The sequence below is a fragment of the Lepidochelys kempii genome, chromosome 15 (assembly GCF_965140265.1).
Source record: "Lepidochelys kempii isolate rLepKem1 chromosome 15, rLepKem1.hap2, whole genome shotgun sequence".
NCBI lineage: Eukaryota > Metazoa > Chordata > Testudines > Cheloniidae > Lepidochelys > Lepidochelys kempii.
This window is the reverse complement of record NC_133270.1, coordinates 20,966,756-20,986,154: the sequence shown is the minus strand read 5'-3', so window position 1 is coordinate 20,986,154 and position 19,399 is coordinate 20,966,756. Positions and strand designations below refer to the sequence as shown.

At 41.3% G+C, this 19,399-nt stretch overlaps 1 protein-coding gene across 6 annotated transcripts in view; it reads left to right on the top strand.

The window, feature by feature from the left end:
* Positions 1-19,399, top strand: part of ADGRD1 (adhesion G protein-coupled receptor D1) — a 247,263-nt gene that overhangs the window by 23,282 nt on the left and 204,582 nt on the right. For 5 of the 6 annotated variants that reach the window (XR_012155073.1, XM_073312940.1, XM_073312941.1 and 2 more), the window contains 7 exons: positions 1,854-2,108; positions 6,467-6,531; positions 7,603-7,758; positions 10,515-10,574; positions 13,316-13,433; positions 15,125-15,235; positions 16,576-16,651. Coding sequence is in view for 5 of the 6 variants with exons in the window: in XM_073312940.1 (XP_073169041.1) it covers positions 1,854-2,108; positions 6,467-6,531; positions 7,603-7,758; positions 10,515-10,574; positions 13,316-13,433; positions 15,125-15,235; positions 16,576-16,651 (841 nt within the window). In the remaining variant the exon portion in view is untranslated. The remainder of the gene's footprint in view (positions 1-1,853; positions 2,109-6,466; positions 6,532-7,602; positions 7,759-10,514; positions 10,575-13,315; positions 13,434-15,124; positions 15,236-16,575; positions 16,652-19,399) is intronic. The other variant, XM_073312939.1, reaches the window with a different exon arrangement.

Below are 19,399 nucleotides of genomic sequence, written 5' to 3'. Positions count from 1 at the left end.
ACCCCTTTGAAATCCCTCCTGGCCAGGGGAAAACTCCTCTCACCTGTAAAGGGTTAAGAAGCTAAAGGTAACCTCGCTGGCACCTGACCAAAATGACCAATGAGGAGACAAGATACTTTCAAAAGCTGGGAGGAGGGAGAGAAACAAAGGGTCTCTGTCTGTCTGTCTGTCTTATGCTGTCTTTGCCGGGGATAGACCAGGAATGGAGTCTTAGAACTTTTAGTAAGTAATCTAGCTAGGTATGAGTTAGATTATGATTTCTTTAAATGGCTGAGAGAATTGTGCTGAATAGAATAACTATTTCTGTCTGTGTATCTTTTTTGTAACTTAAGGTTTTGCCTAGAGGGGTTCTCTGTGTTTTGAATCTAATTACCCTGTAAGGTATCTACTATCCTGATTTTACAGAGGGGATTTCTTTACTTCTATTTACTCCTATTTCTATTAAAAGTCTTCTTGTAAGAAAACTGAATGCTTTTTCATTGTTCTCAGATCCAAGGGTTTGGGTCTGTGGTCACCTATGCAAATTGGTGAGGCTTTTTATCCAACATTTCCCAGGAAAGGGGGGAGTGCAAGTGCTGGGAGGATTGTTCATTGTTCTTAAGATCCAAGGGTCTGGGTCTGTAGTTACCTAGGCAAATTGGTGAGGCTTATTACCAAACCTTGTCCAAGAAGTGGGGTGCAAGGTTTTGGGAAGTATTTTGGGGGGAAAGACGTTTCCAAACAGCTCTTCCCCAGTAACCAGTATTTGTCTGGTGGTGATAGCGGCCAATCCAAGGACAAAGGGTGGAATATTTTGTACCTTGGGGAAGTTTTGACCTAAGCTGGTAAAGATAAGCTTAGGAGGTTTTTTATGCAGGTCCCCACATCTGTACCCTAGCGTTCAGAGTGGGGAAGGAACCTTGACACCTGGGAAAGAGCGAGTGAGGAGTGCAGGATGAAGCCTTTGGAGTCCTCACTCAGTGCATTCGTAAGCTGGGAGTCCAACTTACCATTTTCTTTCATTTTAAACCTCTCTGGTAACCCTTTTGGGTAAGTATTCCATGCTTACATGATACAGTTGGCCATTTGTATGGTAAGAAGGAAGTCCTGGAAATGTATTTGCATGATTATTAATAATGTATTTTAAAATGAATATCTTATTTCTGTCTTCTGATCCAGAATGCAGGTTACTAATTGAGAGGCAATGGGGTCTAGTGGTTAGAAAAGAGCACTGGCTGATAGGACTTATGGATTGTAATTATGGCAGAGAAAGTCACTGAACCTTTCTTTGCCTCAATGTATCCACCTGTAAAATGGGGCTAATAATACTTCCTTACCTAACTCCTCTATAGCTGTGATGTTTAATAGTTTGTAAAAGTGTTTTGCAAGGAAAGCTGTTGCATGTATGTAGTTACTTTAATCCATGTGACAACTATTATAAACAATGTTTGGACCTCTTCAGCATAACATGTAATCTGCAGCAACCTTTAATTAGTCTTTATTTACATATTCTGTAGTACTGAAGTCCTTATGCAACCCTCACTGAAGTGGGAGTTCTGCCTGAGATAGGACTGAATAAGGACTTTAGATCTGGGCCCATAGTATAATTTATGCAATTGCAATGAGCCTGAGGAAGGATTCAGGCACAATGTCACTAAAGCCAATAGGGGTTCTTCCAAAGTATGGAGTGTCCCTTGTGAATAAAGAGTAATGTACATGATATCATTGCTCCATAATTCAGTATTGACACTTCCTTTATAGCTCCATTGCATTGCACAAATTAAACGCATTTTAAATGAGCTAAAATTTATTGAACAAGAAAGGCTGTAAATGAGGTTGATTCATGGATTTTACAGAGTTTTAATGTTTTGCAGGTCCTTTCTGGACTCATATTCTCTTCACATGGAAATCAAAAGAAGGTTTGAAAGTCTATGTCAATGGAACTCTAAACACCACCGACCCAAATGGGAAAGTTTCCTATAGCTATGGGGACCCTAACGCAAATCTGCTGACAGGGACAGAGAATGATCAGAGCAAACGCTATGTGAACGGGGCTTTTGATGAGTTTATCATATGGGAAAGGGCACTCACCCCCAAGGAAATTGAACAATACTTTACAGCTGCTATCGGTAAGTGGGAGCATACTCTGTATAAATGTTGATTTTTAAAAAGTTCATTAATTGAGATTTCATATAGTTCAGCTGTTAAACCAGCTGTCTTAGTGGGCGATAATCTGCAGGCATAAATGTTCGTAGGAATAAATGTTCATAGGAATCACTTTGTCAGTTTCAAGGGAGGTATTTTTCTCACGCTGGGGCACAGCCCCTCAGACGTGTCACCAAAGCACTCAGAGTCTCACCTCATCTATTGGCTGGAAGAAAACCTCAGCAGAATCCAACCATTGCTAGGACAACCAAACCACTTCCTTTTAACTAATGTCAGAATAGCAAAGGGACCTATTTTTAAAAAAGTCATTCTTGTGATGGTCTTGGGAAAGCCTTCATTTGGTGCCTGAAATAGCAATAATATTTCAGTGTTATGTTTAAAAATATTAAAAAGATGTTTTAATAAATGTGTAATGTTTTAATCAGGTTGGCAAAAATTGCGGTGGTATCTGGTTGTTGTATCTATCACAACAAACAGGAGTTACTATAACACCATCAAATCCAAAGCTATTATAAATCTCACTTCCTGGATTAATATAACACAAGAATGTTATGTTACTGAACTCAAGTGCTCTAGACTTTTAGATTGCCCCAGTCCATCTATATGTATGTGCTGTTTCACTGTCAGACAAGTATGGCTCTTGTATAAATATGCCAGAAGGATAGTAACTTTCTTTAACTTCTTCAGTGTTCATGAATACACAAAAAGAACAGGAGTACTTGTGGCACCTTAGAGACTAACAAATTTATTTGAGCATAAGCTTTTGTGGGCTACAGCCCACTTCATCGGATGCTTAGAATGGAACATATAGTAAGAAGATATATATGTGTGTGTGTGTACACACACAGAACATGAAAAAGTGGAATAAGAGGCTAATTAATTAAGATGAGCTCTTATCAGCAGGAGAAAAAAACTTTTGTAGTGATAATCAAGATGGCCTATTTAGACAGTTGACAAGAAGGTGTGAGGATACTTAACATGGGGAAATAGATTCAATATGTGTAATGACCTAGCCACTCCCAGTCTCTATTCAAACCCAAGTTAATGGTATCTAGTTTGCATATTAATTCAAGCTCAGCAGTTTCTCATTGGAGTCTGTTTTTGAAGCTTTTCTGTTGCAAAATTGCCACCTTTAAGTCTAGTACTGAGTGACCAGAGAGGTTGAAGTGTTCTCCTACCGGTTTTTGAATGTTATGATTCCTGATGTCAGATTTGTGTCCATTTATTCTTTTGCGTAGAGACTGTCCAGTTTGGCCAATGTACATGGCAGAGGGGCATTGCTGGCACATGATGGCATATATCACATTGGTCAATGGGCAGGTGAACGAGCCCCTGATGGCGTGGCTAATGTGATTAGGTCCTATGATGGTGTCACTTGAATAAATATGTGGACAGAGTTGGCATCGGGCGTTGTTGCAGGGATTGGTTCCTGGGTTAGTGTTTTTGTTGTGTGGTATGTGGTTGCTGGAGAGTATTTGCTTCAGGTTGGGGGGCTGTCTGTAAGCGAGAACTGGTCTGTCTCTCAAGATCTGTGAGAGTGAGGGATCATTTTTCAGGATAGGCTGTAAATCTTTGATGATGCTCTGGAGAGGTTTTAGTTGGGTGCTGAAGGTGATGGCTCGTGGCGTTCTGTTATTTTTCTTCGTTGGGCCTGTCCTGTAGTAGGAGACTTCTGGGTACTCTTCTGGCTCTGTCAATCTGTTTTTTCATTTCAGCAGGTGGGTACTGTAGTTTTAAGAATGCTTGATAGAGATCTTGTAGGTGTTTGTCTCTGTCTGAGGGATTGGAGCAAATGGGGTTGTATCTTAGAGCTTGGCTGTAGACAATGGATCATGTGGTGTGTCCTGGATGGAAGCTGGAGGCATGTAGGTAAGTATAGCGGTCAGTAGGTTTCCGGTATAGGGTACAGTTATCATCCCCTCAAGTCCCCCACCTGCCTCCATGTACCATTCCAAATAGAGGTTGGAGTTTGGAAAGACTTTGCCGGGGATGTTCCCATGGTTGCAGTATGCAAAGTGTTAGTCTCATATTATTTGCTCCTAATTTTGCATTCTTTGGCTTAAATTTGAAAACCATGTGAGAAATTCAACCCTGCACCTAATATTGCAATAATATGCTTACAATAGCTAGTCACAGACATTACCTATATTTTTGAAGAGTTACACAGGGTTTTAACTGTGACAGATGCCCCCGCCCCCACCCCTGCTGATGTTCTGAGAAGAGACATGGATGCATCCCTAAGTGCTGCTTTGCAACTTTAGAAGTTTGTGCTATGTTTCAAACTCTTGTGACTTTTTAAAAATAAATTCCAAGTCTCACAATATTTAATGGTTTTTTCTCCTTAAATCCCCAGTTCCTGATGATATGAGAGAATCTTGCCTTTCATTTAAAAAACAAAAGCAAGTTTCTAGTTCTCATGGTTACAGAGAAAAGTTTGACAAAAGTGCACCGTAAAGGCTCAGAAACTGGAAGGCAAAAAAAGACCCCAAATGTATTTATTTATTCTTTTTTTTAAGAAACCTTGGGATTTTTTTTTTTTTTTTAAAGCCAATTCCATTATATTTAGAGGCCTGGCTCATGATTTTTGAACACTTGTGGTGGCCATTACTGAGTATGCTTGTTTCTCATGGCTCTTTTCTTTAGCATGGATAGAACCCAGTGAATTAATCAGGCATTTTTATAGGCCATAAATCTCACTTTTTTTCCTTTTTTTTTTTTTTTTAAATTCCCACAAGTGTTGATGTCCATGCAAGTTGATTGGTGAAATTGTGACACGATCCCTAGAAATGCCAATGGTGGTTGATAATGGCAGGCTATATAATGAGCCAAAGTTATCCTTGGTGTAAATTCAGTGACCTCAGTGGAGTTTCACTAGAACAAATTTGGGCTAACTTTATTGAAAGATTAATTAGGAAACCCACTTTTTAAAAAATTGAATGAATAGCTGTGCTATTTTAGATAACAAATACCACTAATATCTGACGATTCTGCCCAAATACCAAAATAATGAGCATGATTAAATTCTAAGAGAGAAAGAGTTTTACTTTTCTGGTCACAAATGATCCATAAATCCTGACACATGCAGAGGAATCAATACGTTTAACACTGGAACTGCTGGAGGGCATCCAAAAATCTAGTTTTATACTTTTTATCTAAGTAAATCATTTATGACATACTCGTATGGTAACCTTCACTGATGTAGTAACAGTGAGTGACATTTATTGGTAAAGCCAGGCTGACTAAAAGCAGCTTTCTGTGTTGCTTGAAGTCGACTCAAATAGCTAATGGAGACATTATCTGCAATGGTGCTCAGACTTCTTGCAGATGCCATATTTTAAGTGCAAACTGGAATGTCAATTGGTTTGAGGCTTTATACTCCACTAGCTTTTGTTCAGGACTCACATACATATATATACAGGCATGTATACATACTATACATGCTTGCTCATCAATAGCTGCCATCCGTTTGTTACACTCTTTTTTTCTGACTTTGGGTAATATCCTGGTCCCATTGACTTCAGTAGGAACCTTTATTGATTTCTGTTGGGCTAGGGACTTCACCGTTTGCCCAGCTCTCAAAGATTTTTGTTCCTGAAGAGCCATCCATTGATTTGTTTTTAGTGTTTCAATGCTCCGGAAGGAATGTTCCTATTACCACCCCATCAAGAAATTTAGGCTCAAAATATAAATTCTTTCTTTCTTTGTATTACGTTACATTATTACCTAGAGGCCCCAACTCAGATTGGACCTCATTGTGTTAGGTGCTGTACATACACCTAATAAGAGACAATCCTTGTTGTGAAGATCTTCTAATCTAAATAGAAAAGATAGACAAAGTGTGGAAGAAAGGAGGTAGTACTATGTGGAGTACTGAGGCACAATTTACTTAAGTCTCATTGATTCGCTGTGGCAGAGCTGGGAGTTGAACTTGGATTTCCTGTCTCCTTATCCAAAAGGCCAACCTTCTTCTCTTTGTATAGATGTTTCCATGGATTTAAAATTTCATTGAAATCAGTTTTTTGTTTTAAATTTAAAAACACTCCCTTGCAGTGTTGGAAATCCAGCCAAAACAGCGTTGGCTAGTGTATAAGGACTGGAAAGTAAAACTGACTAGAAACAGGAAATGAAACTGATTAAATACACCAGTCTAGTTTCAATATTGGAAATCGGGAAAATGCAAAACAAATTGCATAGTCTTGGCTTGAATTTCTCAGAATTGCATTGTGAATGTTTCTCACAGATCTTTTTTGTTTTAGTTTTTTAAAATATATTTATTGCAGGAAACTTTTTTTTTTTTTAAATTATAATTCCTTTTTCCTAGGCAAGCAACTTTTGCTTTCTTCAACACCTCTGTGGCCCATTATGACAACCACTACAAATCCCATGGTAGGAGAGTCGTCCTAACTCTTTTCTTTAACGTCAACAATAACTTCCCTTCTTAATCCTGTTTTGCTTTCTTGATATCAAAATGTATGTGTAATACAGAGAGGTAGCAGCCTTTCCATGGTTTAGGTAAGATTCGGTTTTCATTTTCATTTTACTCCCCTTATAACTCATTAGAGGTATCAGAGAAAGGGGAGGGATTTTTTTTTAAAAGTGATTTATTTAACAGACTATTAGAGCTAGTTTAGAGGGTCAAAGGGAAGAAATCCCTCTTCTGCTGTTTCTTTTTCAAAACTTTGTGAACATTTAAATTTTGGAAATAGTTTAAAAAAGAATGGGGAAAATCATGAAAATATGGCTAAATGTTTTTTCCCCTTTTTTAAAATAAAATGGAATTTGAAACATTTAACCAGATTTACAACAGAACTTTTTCTTTCATCTGTTTAAGAGGTATTTGTATTAAATAGATGTTTTAAAATAAATACCAAAGTGTTTTATATAGTCTAAACAAAAATAAGTTCCCTTTTCAACCTGGCTGTATGATGTTGAAATCCTATTCGTTTTCTTCTTGTTCATAGAGCCTTTCAGGAAACCAGGGTAGACAGGACCTGAATTTCTAATGAAAAGAATAAGCAGACAACAAATTAATTTCAGCAGCATTTATTGGTTTCATGTCTTTTCTAGCTTTGTTACAGTGTGTGTGTGAATATCATAATGTATGTGCGTGCTATACTAATCTATTTATCTTCATTTGTTTATGGTCTATTATTCATAATCAGAGCCTTACAATTTACTCTGCCTCAGGCTACTGAAAGGGAGTCTCGGACCAGACTTTGAGTTATCTCCTGTGCAGGAAGAGACTGGATTAAGCAGTAAACCGTTTCTCCCTTTCTCTGGCTTTACTGCTAGAGAGGCACATCAGATCAGTCCTGGAGATGCATTGCTTGCGTAACATGTAAGGATTTGGAGGGAATTAGGCCCCAAATTGCTGCTTGACTTTTGTGTAGTTTAAGTATGGAAATAATGGCTGGTTACCAAGACATACAATGATGAGACAATGTTGTTGTCTTTTAGCTCTCCACAGATGCCTATCATCCTATCATAACTAAACTGACCGAGGAGAGGGGAAACTTCCAGTACCGAGGGGACCTGCTCCGCTATCTGAAAAACATGTCACTCAGTTTACCCAACAAATCCCTGTTGGAGAATACTGCCTTTAACTTGACAGAGGTCAGTTACTTTCAGTTTTTAGGGTGATGCCAAATGATCTTGTTTTTACTTCACATGCTGGAATGTAAAATGCAGCTTGAAAGATTTTGTTAATCATAAAATATAAATATTTAAAAAACACTCAAGACAACTATTTTAATCAGTAGCAAAAGGTCAGCTGTCACTGGAAAAGACAAGTTTAATTACAGGGCGCATCAACTTGTTAAGATGTCATGTAATATTCACACAAAATGGTAGCATCCCCAGGCATCATGGTTCTGGGTTAAATATAAATTTTTAGTTAGACGGATGACTGAGAAGGAGACAATCACTTCTTATGAAAATCTTTTCTGCTATGTTCAAAATCCAGGCTCGATCCTGCAGTCCTCAATCAGGCAAATTTCCCACTGAAATTGGTGGAATGCAGGATCAGGTCCATAGTCCAACTGAAAGATTTATTCTGTTTGTTCTTTGTAGATTATTTTAAACATTACATGCAGTCTGAACTAATTGAGGACAAGAGGTCACTTCCTACTAACATGACTCCAGCCTCATTTGGAATGATGGGCAGCTAATTCCCTGATTTCAGCAAGCTAGAAAGCCATTATTACAGTAATCAGTGCTGGTCTTACCAGTGATTGTTTCTCTATCCCCATGGGTAATACCAGGGGGACGAGAATTATTTGGTCAGACAAAAGGCATAATAAAATGTTTCTGAAAAAACTGGGCAGAGACTGATAGTTTCATGTAATGGATTGGAAAATATTAAGGCTCGGTGTGTGTGGATCAACAATGAATACTGAGCAGAAATCCTTCTGAAAGGCCTCATTATGCACCGTTCTTTGTTTCACTGAAAATTTGGGATTGGAGCTAATTTGAAAACTGCCATTCATCCTCTGCGGTGTCACATAGTCTCATTTGCCATGTTATTGCTCATTCATGCTATCCCGCGGTACGTTGTGCGGCATGGAAAGTGGCGTGCAGACCGAAACAAGGCATGTGATAATCTGTAGCAAAGCTGCTTTGGGAATTATATGGCAGAGTCCTAATCATATGTGTGGACTTTGCCATTCACCTGATTGATTGGGTTAGGTCTTTTGTTTGTCTGTAGCTAATTCCCAGAGATACAGCCACTGAGTGTGCATATCATTTTCTATCAAGGATGTAACTTTGGGTCAGTTGTCTCAGGGCTAGTAGTCATATGCCTTGCAGGACAAAGGATTGTGAGTTAAGTGCTATGCAATAAACTTTCTGATTACAGCCACACATATAATGCATTAGTTCTGACAAACTCTGTTCATGTGCAGTTCTAATCTATCTTAGCCCAGCTCACTGAGAGTCCAGGGTGTAGGAGGAGGCCAAACATGGCTGCGCCAAGGATCTGATGCTCTGGGAATCCTCCCATTTCTCTTGCCCACCTCTTCCCCCCCCCCCCCCCCCCCCCGCACTCTCAGTGGCCTAAGATAGCCTCTGTGGAACAGCTTTGCTGCATTCTGTGGCCTGGAAAAGCATTCCTCTCTCCATCCTTCTGGCATCTGACTTAGCAATGCAGGTTGTGTACTGGGCCCAGGCTTCCATTTATACCCTCAGGCTGAAATTCTAGACTCAGTTTCTCAAAGGAGCAGGATGGTTCTTGCAGCCACGGGGAAAGAGGGGCCTCCTGATCCTGGGCTGCTCTGGAGGATGGAGATGCCCCTAACTTAGGCAGCCTTGGGGGCCTTGTCTGAGTCATAGAATAATTGAATCATAGAAATGCAGGGCTGGAAGGGACCGCAAGAAGTCATCTAGTCCACCACCCCGCGCTGTGGACCAAGTAAGCCGAGACTATCCCTGACAGGTTTTTGTCCAACCAGTTCTTAAACCCCCAGTGATGAGCATTCCACAACCTCATTTGGAAGCCTGTTCCAGAGCTTAACTACTCAGAGGACAGCCTTATGAATGTCTTCCATGGTGTTTGCACCAGGGGAATCTTTGCCCAGTCAGAACCAGGGCTTTGAGGGCCCTTTTACACGATGTAAGATAAGATGGACTGGGAGAGGGATCTCACCTTTGATCCTGAAGTCCTTACACGTGCATAACACCCACTTAAATCAGTGAGAAAATTTGGTGTGCACTGTGATTTCTAGATCAGTGTGGTCTCGAGGTTCAGATATTCAACTGGGGATCAGGAGACCTGGGTTGTGTTCCTAGCTCTGCCACTGATGTGCTGTGTGACCCTGGGGGAGTCACTTCCCCTCTTTGTGCCTGTTTCCCCTTCCACTGTTGTATTCTCTATTTAGATTGGATGCTCTCTGAGGCAGGGACAGTCACTCACTATGTGTTTGAACTGTGACTAGCCTCATCTGGAGCCTGTAGGTGCTAGTGTAACATAGATAATAATCAGGTTAAACAAATGGCAGGAGCCAGAGTTATACTATGTGCTTCCTAATGGCCTGCTCTGAACTATTGGGCAAACATGCCCATTTCGGCATGGATTTAGTTGGCTTCACTGGCAGAGTAATTTCAAGCTCCACTCAATTCCAGTGTTTTCAGTGGCCGTAGCTGGGGTGTAATAGATGTAATATAGGAGATAAACTATTACTTTTAAAATATTACCATACCAAAGATAATGAGTGAACATCCAAGCAGGGAAGTGACTTACATGAAAATGTGTCTGTCATTGTAAAATGAATCTTGGAACTCTTAATGGAAATCTACCTTGAATGTTTACCAGGGGATGTAGTGGATAAATCAGTAATCTGAAACTAATCAGATAATGTGGTCCTATTTATCTATAGGCTTTCTTGAAAGCTGTTGAAGATTTTCATTTTTTACCCAGCTTGACTGGCATATTGGAGGTAAGACACATGTTTTAAGTTTGCAGATTAAATTCAGGTGCATATTGGACAGTAATAACATTGGTTGCATCCATTATCCTTCAGCTTTGGGTTTCCAGCAGTACGCTCTCATCTCTCCATCCAAAGTAAAGATAGCAAATGTTAATTTTGTAATGGTTTGTTGAGAGTTAAAATAAGATAACTTCTGTGTTACTGCTCTGAGATATTTCATAAGGACTGGCAAAAAAGTATAAAAAATGAGGTTTGCAAAGGAATGGGCAATGTCAGTGAAACAGGTATTTAACAAAGATGATTTTTACATGGAATGTAGCCTACTTGGCAGTTTCTTCTTGAAAGTGGCCATGTAAAAGAATTAACACATCCCCTGCATCTGGATATTTATAGGACTTTTTTAAAGCATTTGCTTTTTCTTTTCCCCCCTCTCTCATTTTAAATTATATCTTGTGCCTGGGAAGCCATGTCCATATTTACAGAATGGATACCGCACAGGCAACAATGCTTCCCGATTAACACTCTGGGAAAGATCACATTTGAACTCGGAGCTGAGAGGATACTTTCGTCGTCATTCCTGTGCAGTGCTTGCTCTCAGCTTTCCTTTTAGTTACACTGGAGTAAACCAATAGTGGTGGTGGTCTGGATTTACACAAATGAAAGTGAGAACAGAATTTGACCTATGTGTGTTTGAACAGCTCTGTTAGCTCAGTTTCTCCTTCTGTGTATCTTGTTGCTGTGATGTCATAAACCAGTACTATGACATCACTGTACATTGAAATGGAAATGATTGTAGTGTGTAACAAGTTCAGTATTATGGACAGAGCTTCAGCTAATGTAAATCAGCAGAGCTCCATTGATTCTGGCTATATATAAGTGAGAATCTGGCCACATGACTTTATTGAAATGTTAAGGGCCCACTCCTTCAGTCCTTGTTCATGTGTATCATCACATGAGTAAAGACTCTTCACCGGATTAAGGGTGTGCAGGATCTGACCTGTGGGTGTCGTTCTGTGCAGAGGGGTGCAAATGGGAAGTGCTCCGGAGTTTCTCAGGGTTTGTCAGGATCAAGTTTTAAGGAGCAAAGAATGTGGGATTGGACCTTAAAAAGGGAGGAGAAGTGGATGGTCCGTGACAAATCACGCTGTAGTTGAATCATAAATGCCTTTGGTGAAAGATGTGGAACACCAATGAATTTAAGTTCTTAGTCTGAAACTTGGCAGCTTTCTCCAACATGAAAGCAAGAAATAACCAAATGGACTTAATGTTTTAAAAACTATATACTCATTCGGAGATATTGTATACCAAGCTTCAGCCTGGAAGGATGCTTTCCAGCCAAAATACACACCCCTTGAAAATGTGTATTTGTTAGGGGAGTGCTGGTGTAACTTTAATGATGGCCAAGATATACTTAAACTCCTGATCTGATGATGATGATGATGATATCTGCTTCTTGACTTAGACACCAGTTTCTGCCAGTCTTGATGTATGGAAACAAGCATTTAAATCATTCCCCAAATAACTTCTTTAATGCAAGGCTTGATCATGCTTGGTGGTGAACATCATCCATTCAACTGATGGCAATGGGAGTCAAGGTCCATTCAGCACTGTGGCGGGTTTTCTACCTCATAAACCCCTTTGATTCCAGGGGGAGCGAGGTTAACCCAGCCTCCCGGTTTCAATGCCAGTTCTACCACCTCCCTGGTGGTCAGGGCTGTATGGTCCAATGGCCAGAGTCCCTCTAAATCTTCTTCCCCTGGTGGGATAGTGTGGCCTAGTGGCTGGAGTCCCTATAGTGCACTCCTAAAGCAGTGTGGCACAATGGCCAGAGTCTCCCAAAACTCTGTTCCCCTGGTGGGATTCTGTGGCCTAGCAGCTGGAGTGTCTCTAGTGTGCTCCTAAAGCAGCGTGGCCCGAGGGCCAGAGTCCCTCTAAGTCCTCTTCCCCTCATAGGATAGTGCGGCCCAGCAGCTGGAGTTCATCAATCTCCTTTGAGGTAAGAGAGAGGTCGGTGAATTGTCATCACAAAAAAGGGGGGGGAGGTTTAGAGCCCCCAGTAGGAAAGCCTGGGCCCACCCGCCTTCACTGGGCTGCAACCCAGGGCCCTGTTATTGACGGCATGATCCGCCCCAGGTCAGCGGGGAATCCTACTGCAACACGCTGCCCTCAGAGTGGCGGGAGATACCACTTCCTTCCCTTTCCTGGGTCACTTCCTACCAGTTCTTCAAACGTAGCAGTCCCTGTCGCATCAGGGTCTTCAGATTCCTCAGCCCCCAGTGCTCCCTGGGGTTCCCACACCTGCCAGTCTCTGGTCCCACTTCCTGGCCCCTTGGCTTCCTCCTGTACGAGTCACCACTGCTGCTGGGTTGGAGCCTCCGCTGGACGTTGTCCTTCCTCAGCCGCCAGCCCTGACTGAGAAGCTCTGCAGGCTTTTATACTTGACTCCCTGTTGGAGCATGCCCAGCAGCGCCTCAGGGGCGTGGCTTCCTTCACCAGCAGGGAAGGGTTAACCCTCTCAGTCCCAGTGCGGGGCCAGTCTGCCCTGTCACAAGCACCAATCAGGAGATTCTCGGTACTTCGCAGGATCAGGCTCTGAGTGATATTAAATCATGCAGTATTTTTACTTTGTGTGGCCCTGAGAAGGGGAAATAAGATGCCATTAACAGAAGCTGGGCACACTTACGTGATCAATAGAAAGAGGATTTTAGGCCAGCACTTTGCTTTATTATTGAGATGCCTTCCTTTTTCAGATTGCTCCTGTGATTGGAAGTTTAATCGAAACAATTGACAATGTGATGGTGCACATGGCCTGCAATCTGGGAGGAAACCCATTCGTTGTAACCGTTGAGGGCTCATCAACTGTAGCAGGTAGGGTGGAACAGCAACATTCAGAATATGTCTACACTGCAATAAAAACCCCACAGCACTGAATCTCAGAGCCTGTGTCAGCTTGGGCTGCGGGGCTAAAAAATTGCAGTGTAAGTGTTCAGGCTGGAACTGGAGCTCTGAGACCCACCTCTCTTGCACGGTTTCAGAGCCCGGGCTCCTGCTTGAGCCTGAATGACTACACTGCAATTTTATAGCCCCAGAGCACAAGCCCGTCACCTGACATTGGCCAGTCATGGCCATGCTGCAGGCCTTTGATTGTAGGATAAACATATCTTCGGTTGCCTTCTAAACTGGCTGATTGTAATAAATACTTCTTCACCCGCCGTTTCTAACTTTTCAGTGCTGGGAAGGAAGTTGAAATAGATATTTTTTTGTCTCTTTTAATCCAACAAATTTGAGTACATTGCAGAAAGTTGATTATACAGTTAGTTTAGAGAAAGGTAATCACCTTGGCTCAACAATCTGTTTTACTTCTACCGTTGGCTTTTGGGGGCACTGAGTGGGTTGGGGGGAGAATGTAAATGCTCCTGTATATTATCTCTGGATTTAGTTTAGTGGTACATGAACAGTTAAAGTTCTGCCTAAGTCTTTTACGTAAGTGTCTGAAAGCTACAGAATTTAAATTTGAGGACAAGAGAATGGAAGGGCGGGACAAACTTTCATCTATCTTACACCAATTGCAAGTCCTTCATGGGCTGGGCGGCTCGCTCATAATATGTATATGTACAGCATTCAGCACAGTGGGGCCCTGATCTCAGTTCGCCTCCAGTTCTACAAAGAGAGCTTGATGAATAATTGATTTTTTTTTCAGTTTGGTGGCAATTCTGAAAAATCAGGAAATATTCAATTCTGGTTGAACTGAATTTGAATTTTTACAGAATTTTCAGTGAATCAGAAAAGTCTATTTCATGTCTGTTCCAGAACAGGGATTTGAGTCTGTGTCTCCCACATCTTAGTGAGTGCCCTAACCACTGGGCTAAAAGTTATAAGTGAGTGGTGGTGGGGGTGATGGCAGCAACACCAAGACCACCACCATGTCCTCCACTTCCACTTCCTGCCTGTTTTGAGAACAGCCAAAGCTACTAATGTCAAATTCACAGATAGTTGTGGGTTGATGAAAGCTGCATTTTTTTTCATTGAATAAGCTATTTGTCCAACACACTGCCCAGCTTTAGCTACAAATAATTGATTAGTTCTGGTATTCTTCCCTATTGCATTGTGAGCTACGTAAGAAAAGAGAAATCATGAATCACATGCAAATTGTCTCTTCCACCACACTGTCCTGGTCACTGACATTTTAAAATTGAGCAGTAAGGTTCTAAAATACCGTCTTTAAAATGTCAGGGGGGAAAAAAGAGAGAGGTATCAATCAATTTTTCTTACCTCAGTGCCTCATTAAGCTCAGTTTGTGCACATTGCCAAATGATCCATGGTATATTAACACCTCATATACTACTTTTTCGGCTCATAAAGAAGTCAGAACTTCTTGAAAGCAATTTTATTCTTTGATGGGAGTGGGGGATTACTCTTTCCCCCTCCTCCCCAAACAGCTGGGGGTTTACAGTCAAGATTTGCAGTAGCTATTAAAAGAGCAAACTCTAGTTCTACGGTCAACTAGGTTGTAAACGTTCTTGATTTTATCATATTTTTTCTTTTGGGTTATTGTACAGATTACTCTTTGGTCAAAATGCGTCCTCAGACTTTGAATTTGTCACACTACCGCTTCCCATCACAAGGACGGAGTTATATTTCTATCCCCAGTGAAGCTTTTCATAACAAAGGTAAGGGCAAGATTTTCAGGGAGAAGTAGAATGGTGGCAGCCAATCCTGACAAGCACTCACTCCAGAAATGCTCTAACCAGAGTTAATCCAAAGCTCACTGAAGTCACTTTTCATTAATTTCTGTGGGGTTTGGATCAGGCCCTTAGCAAGGAGAATGCTCATCAGTTTCTCAGAAGGGGACCTCTGCCAGGATTGTTTCAGGGAAAAGGGCTGAGTCTGGGTGGCATGTTGGGACCTTAGCAAACCTTGCACCATCTGGGATTCCTCCAGAGACTCTTCTGCAAGGGCAGGTTGGTCCTCTTCAATACTGGGTACAAAATTAGTTACTTTACATAGCAGAGTAGTTACTGAAGTATTTCCCCACCACATGTGAGTTACCTGATTTTATGATGACAGCTTTGCATCCTTGCACTGGCAGGGAGCTCATGCTTGCGATTTCTCTGCGAGTTCTGAGAAGCTTGAATTATTGAGAGCACAAGGTAATTTGAAATAACAAAAATACTACCAAAAGGACCTTTCCCCATCCCACTTACAGCTGCTCCTACCATGTGGCATTTTGTTATGGGACATTATTGTGTCCACTGGTTTGGACTGAATCCAAACTGTAAGACCTTTAACTTGCATCTTCTAGGGAGTTAGTTAGAAACTATCTAAAAGTTGAAAATGCCATTAATAAGATAACAGGCCACATTGCTAGGCTGCTCACATGAGCTAGCCTTTAAAATTTATTATTCCACTTTAAGTGACTGACATTCTAAATACTTGGAACCCATCAGACCAAGACCATAAAGGATGCTTGCATGGTTGACACTTGTAAGATGGGCATCTGTCTTTTCACTTAAGTGTTGGAGAAGCTGTAAATACTTCATATGCAGACAGCAAACAAAGAATAGAAACAAAAACTACACATCTGCGTTTATGAGCTTCTTAAGATGCCAGTGAATGTTGCTAGTAGTCAAGTAGTCCTTCTGATTATTCTAAGCATCCTGGATGTCCTGGTATGTCACATGGCCACTCTTAGCTGTCTTTTGTTCTGACATGACTTTATAATGGATGAATGATTAATTTAACAGTTTAACTCTATACTTTCATGGTGAGTAGATGTCAGGCTTTCTTTCATTATGTTCCTGATATCTGTTCCAAACATTGCACAGCAGCCTGCAGATTGCCTTCTAATTTCTTTATGGGAGCAATTGGAATTCCCATTAAAACAAAGGTGTGAAGGTTTGCAGAAGTCAGGATTCTAAATCAACATGGAGTTTCATACCTAGGTGAGGAAAGTGTCTCCCTCAGGATTGTCACACTGAAGTATAATCTCTCCTGTCAACTTTGTTCACAGCTTGGGTTACCATTGTGGGCCTTCTTTACCATAACATGCACCGTTTCTTCCAGGACATCAACCCTATGGACACCAAGTAAGTATCCTGCACAGTGGTGTCCTTCAGAAACAGCTGGGGGTGGGGAGGAGGGTGAAGTTGTGTCAGCATGGCACTTCCGCCTCCCTGCTGAGGCTGCTTGAGGGGGGGTTAGTGAGTTGGCCCCATCCTGGAGGAGGGCGGGGAGGTGGTGGTGGGGGGGGGGAGGAAGGGTGGAGGCAGGCAGGGGAGTGTGCCTCATCTACGGCTAGCCCAGGGCAGGGACTGGGACCCAGCTTGCTTTGCACTCAGCTCCAGCTCAGGCAACTGCTGCTGCTTCCTATCCAGCTGGTGGAGAGAGAGAGGGCGGTAACCATCCCCCTGCCCCATAGCGAATGATACCCCCGATCTTGAACTGCTGTGATAGTGTTATGATGGCCTCAGTGGGATACTAAGTACACATTGGCACAATTGTTCTTTACAACTGGTGCATCAGACATCATGGGCCTGGATGCTACTCCCATGGGAGTTTAGCCATTGACTTTAGTGGCAGTGGAATGAAGCCCTTTGTTAGAGGTGTGTTTCCTGATGGGGAAAAAAACTTTTTTTTTTGGTGACTTGTCTGTCTCTCTGCTTTCTCAACCTCTTCCACTACATACTTGGATTTATATTGAAGATTCATATATTTAATCCTTGAAATAATGCCTTATATGGAACTTAAATTTATGTTTCTTTTCTGCTGTCTCACAAAAAGGTGACATTTGTTTGTAGTTAAATAATGCAGCAGTATATAACCTTTCTCTCTCCCCGAAAAGTGCTATGAATTTTAGTCCCATAAACCTGTAAACTAATTTTGCAATAATAAATCAGACAATACATAAAAAGCCTTTTTGTTTTATATACTGTGCCAATGAAATCATTAGCAGATAAGTTAAAATAAACTCGGAGCAATATACCTCTCAGAAAGCCAGTTTCCCAGGGAATTTTGCAAGGCAGTGCTGGTCAATCATTACATTTGCCTTTTAGGCTGGTCATTTTTTCAATCTCTGCTGATTAGGGCAGTGATTCTCAGTCTTTTCCATGCCAGGACCCCCTGCTACAGCAGAAGAAAGTTTCAGGACTCCAATTTCAATCTATTTCAGGGACTTCTTCCTCTCTAGCCATGTGCAAGGAAGGGGAGATTGCAACCTGCTGAAACCACTTGAACACCCCTAAATTAGGACCACTTATGATCGTGTTGAAGCAATGTTAAAAAGTTCACAGAAGAATTTTATGATTTCCTACTCGGTTTAATTTTATAAAAAAATACCATGCACCCTTCTCCCTGCAAAATTAATAAATAAATAAAGGTAATTCGCTGGAGTGAGTGAAAGAATTATATCAGCGGCATGCAATATTTCTTACTGATATGAAGAAATAGAGGCAATAATTTATGAAGGTTTAGCTTTTCAAGACGTATGTTCGCTATGATTTATTAAGGGAAACAGACCATAATTTTAACCTCCCACAGAGAGATAGAATTAATGTGGTCGTGACTCACAGGTTAAAGATTAGCAAGGATAAAGACAGTGTGTAAATACCTTCAGCCTAAAATCACTGAGTTCCGAGGCATTTTCATGGCTGTCTCTACTACAGTCTTGGGCTCTGATCCTGCACAGGGATCTGTCCGCACAACAGGCCCAATTTTGCCATTTTTAAGAATATTGAGTAGTTCTGTATTTCCATGTCTCAACTCCCACAGAGAGAGAACATGACAATACGGGGGGGGGGGGGGGGACACCCATTCTTACTCCCATTGAAGTATATAGAAGATTTGCCACTGATTTCAGTGGGAGAAGGATCAGCCCCGAACATATAATTTTTAAGGAACGCATGGTTTAAAAGTGGTCTCTAGGTTTCTAATATTAACCTGGGCTACCTGAATTATTTGCAGTGTATCTAGTATTATGGAATCATGTCTCTGGAGCTCTAGATGGCTTGCCTTTCCAGAGGCCTGTTTTGAAACTTAATAATCCAAGGAATGCTGGCTTGGCAGTTTTCCTTTGTGGAATAAAGCACCGGATATCTGAGGAATGCTTGAAAAATAATAAATGTGCAATTCCTTCTCCCTTGGTTTACTTTGGTGCGCTTTGCTATTGCATCTTTCTGGCTTAAGTCTCACCAAAATAATCTTTTCTAATGATGTTTTCCACATAGGAGTAGTTTTAAAGACACCCTTTAAGGATTCTTTAGTCTCGGACTACTTGGGCACCTATAATTTACAGTCTGCCTGGTTGGTTCTTCGTGACAGAATTTCATTATCCTTGTGGCACATGTTGAATTTTCTTTGCGCTTTGTTGCCAGATGACTGTTCTATTTTCAGATCGTCTAACCAGAGCTCTCTGAAAGAGTCACTTTGGTCCTTTAAGAAGGGAGTCAAAGCCTAAAGAAGCTTTGAGCTCCACTTTGCTCTCAGTCCTACACTGCTGCAAATCTGGAGTCACTCCATGGAAGTTAGACAGGTTACAGGCCCTGCATCCTGTAACATACATTAGTGTTGGACAGTGGTTCTGGGGAATGTGGTGGTGTTGTGGAGAGAAATGCCGGATTCTTATTTGTGTTTTAGTTTTTTTCACATGTATTCAGATTCATTAGAGTACTGCTCTGGGCCTTGTATTGCAGCATTACAAAATACTAAACTGAGTTAAACGATGGGATGTAATTTGAGATGAACTAAAGCCCTGGGTGTGAATACCTTTGAACATTGGTTTCAGAGTAACAGCCGTGTTAGTCTGTATTCGCAAAAAGAAAAGGAGTACTTGTGGCACC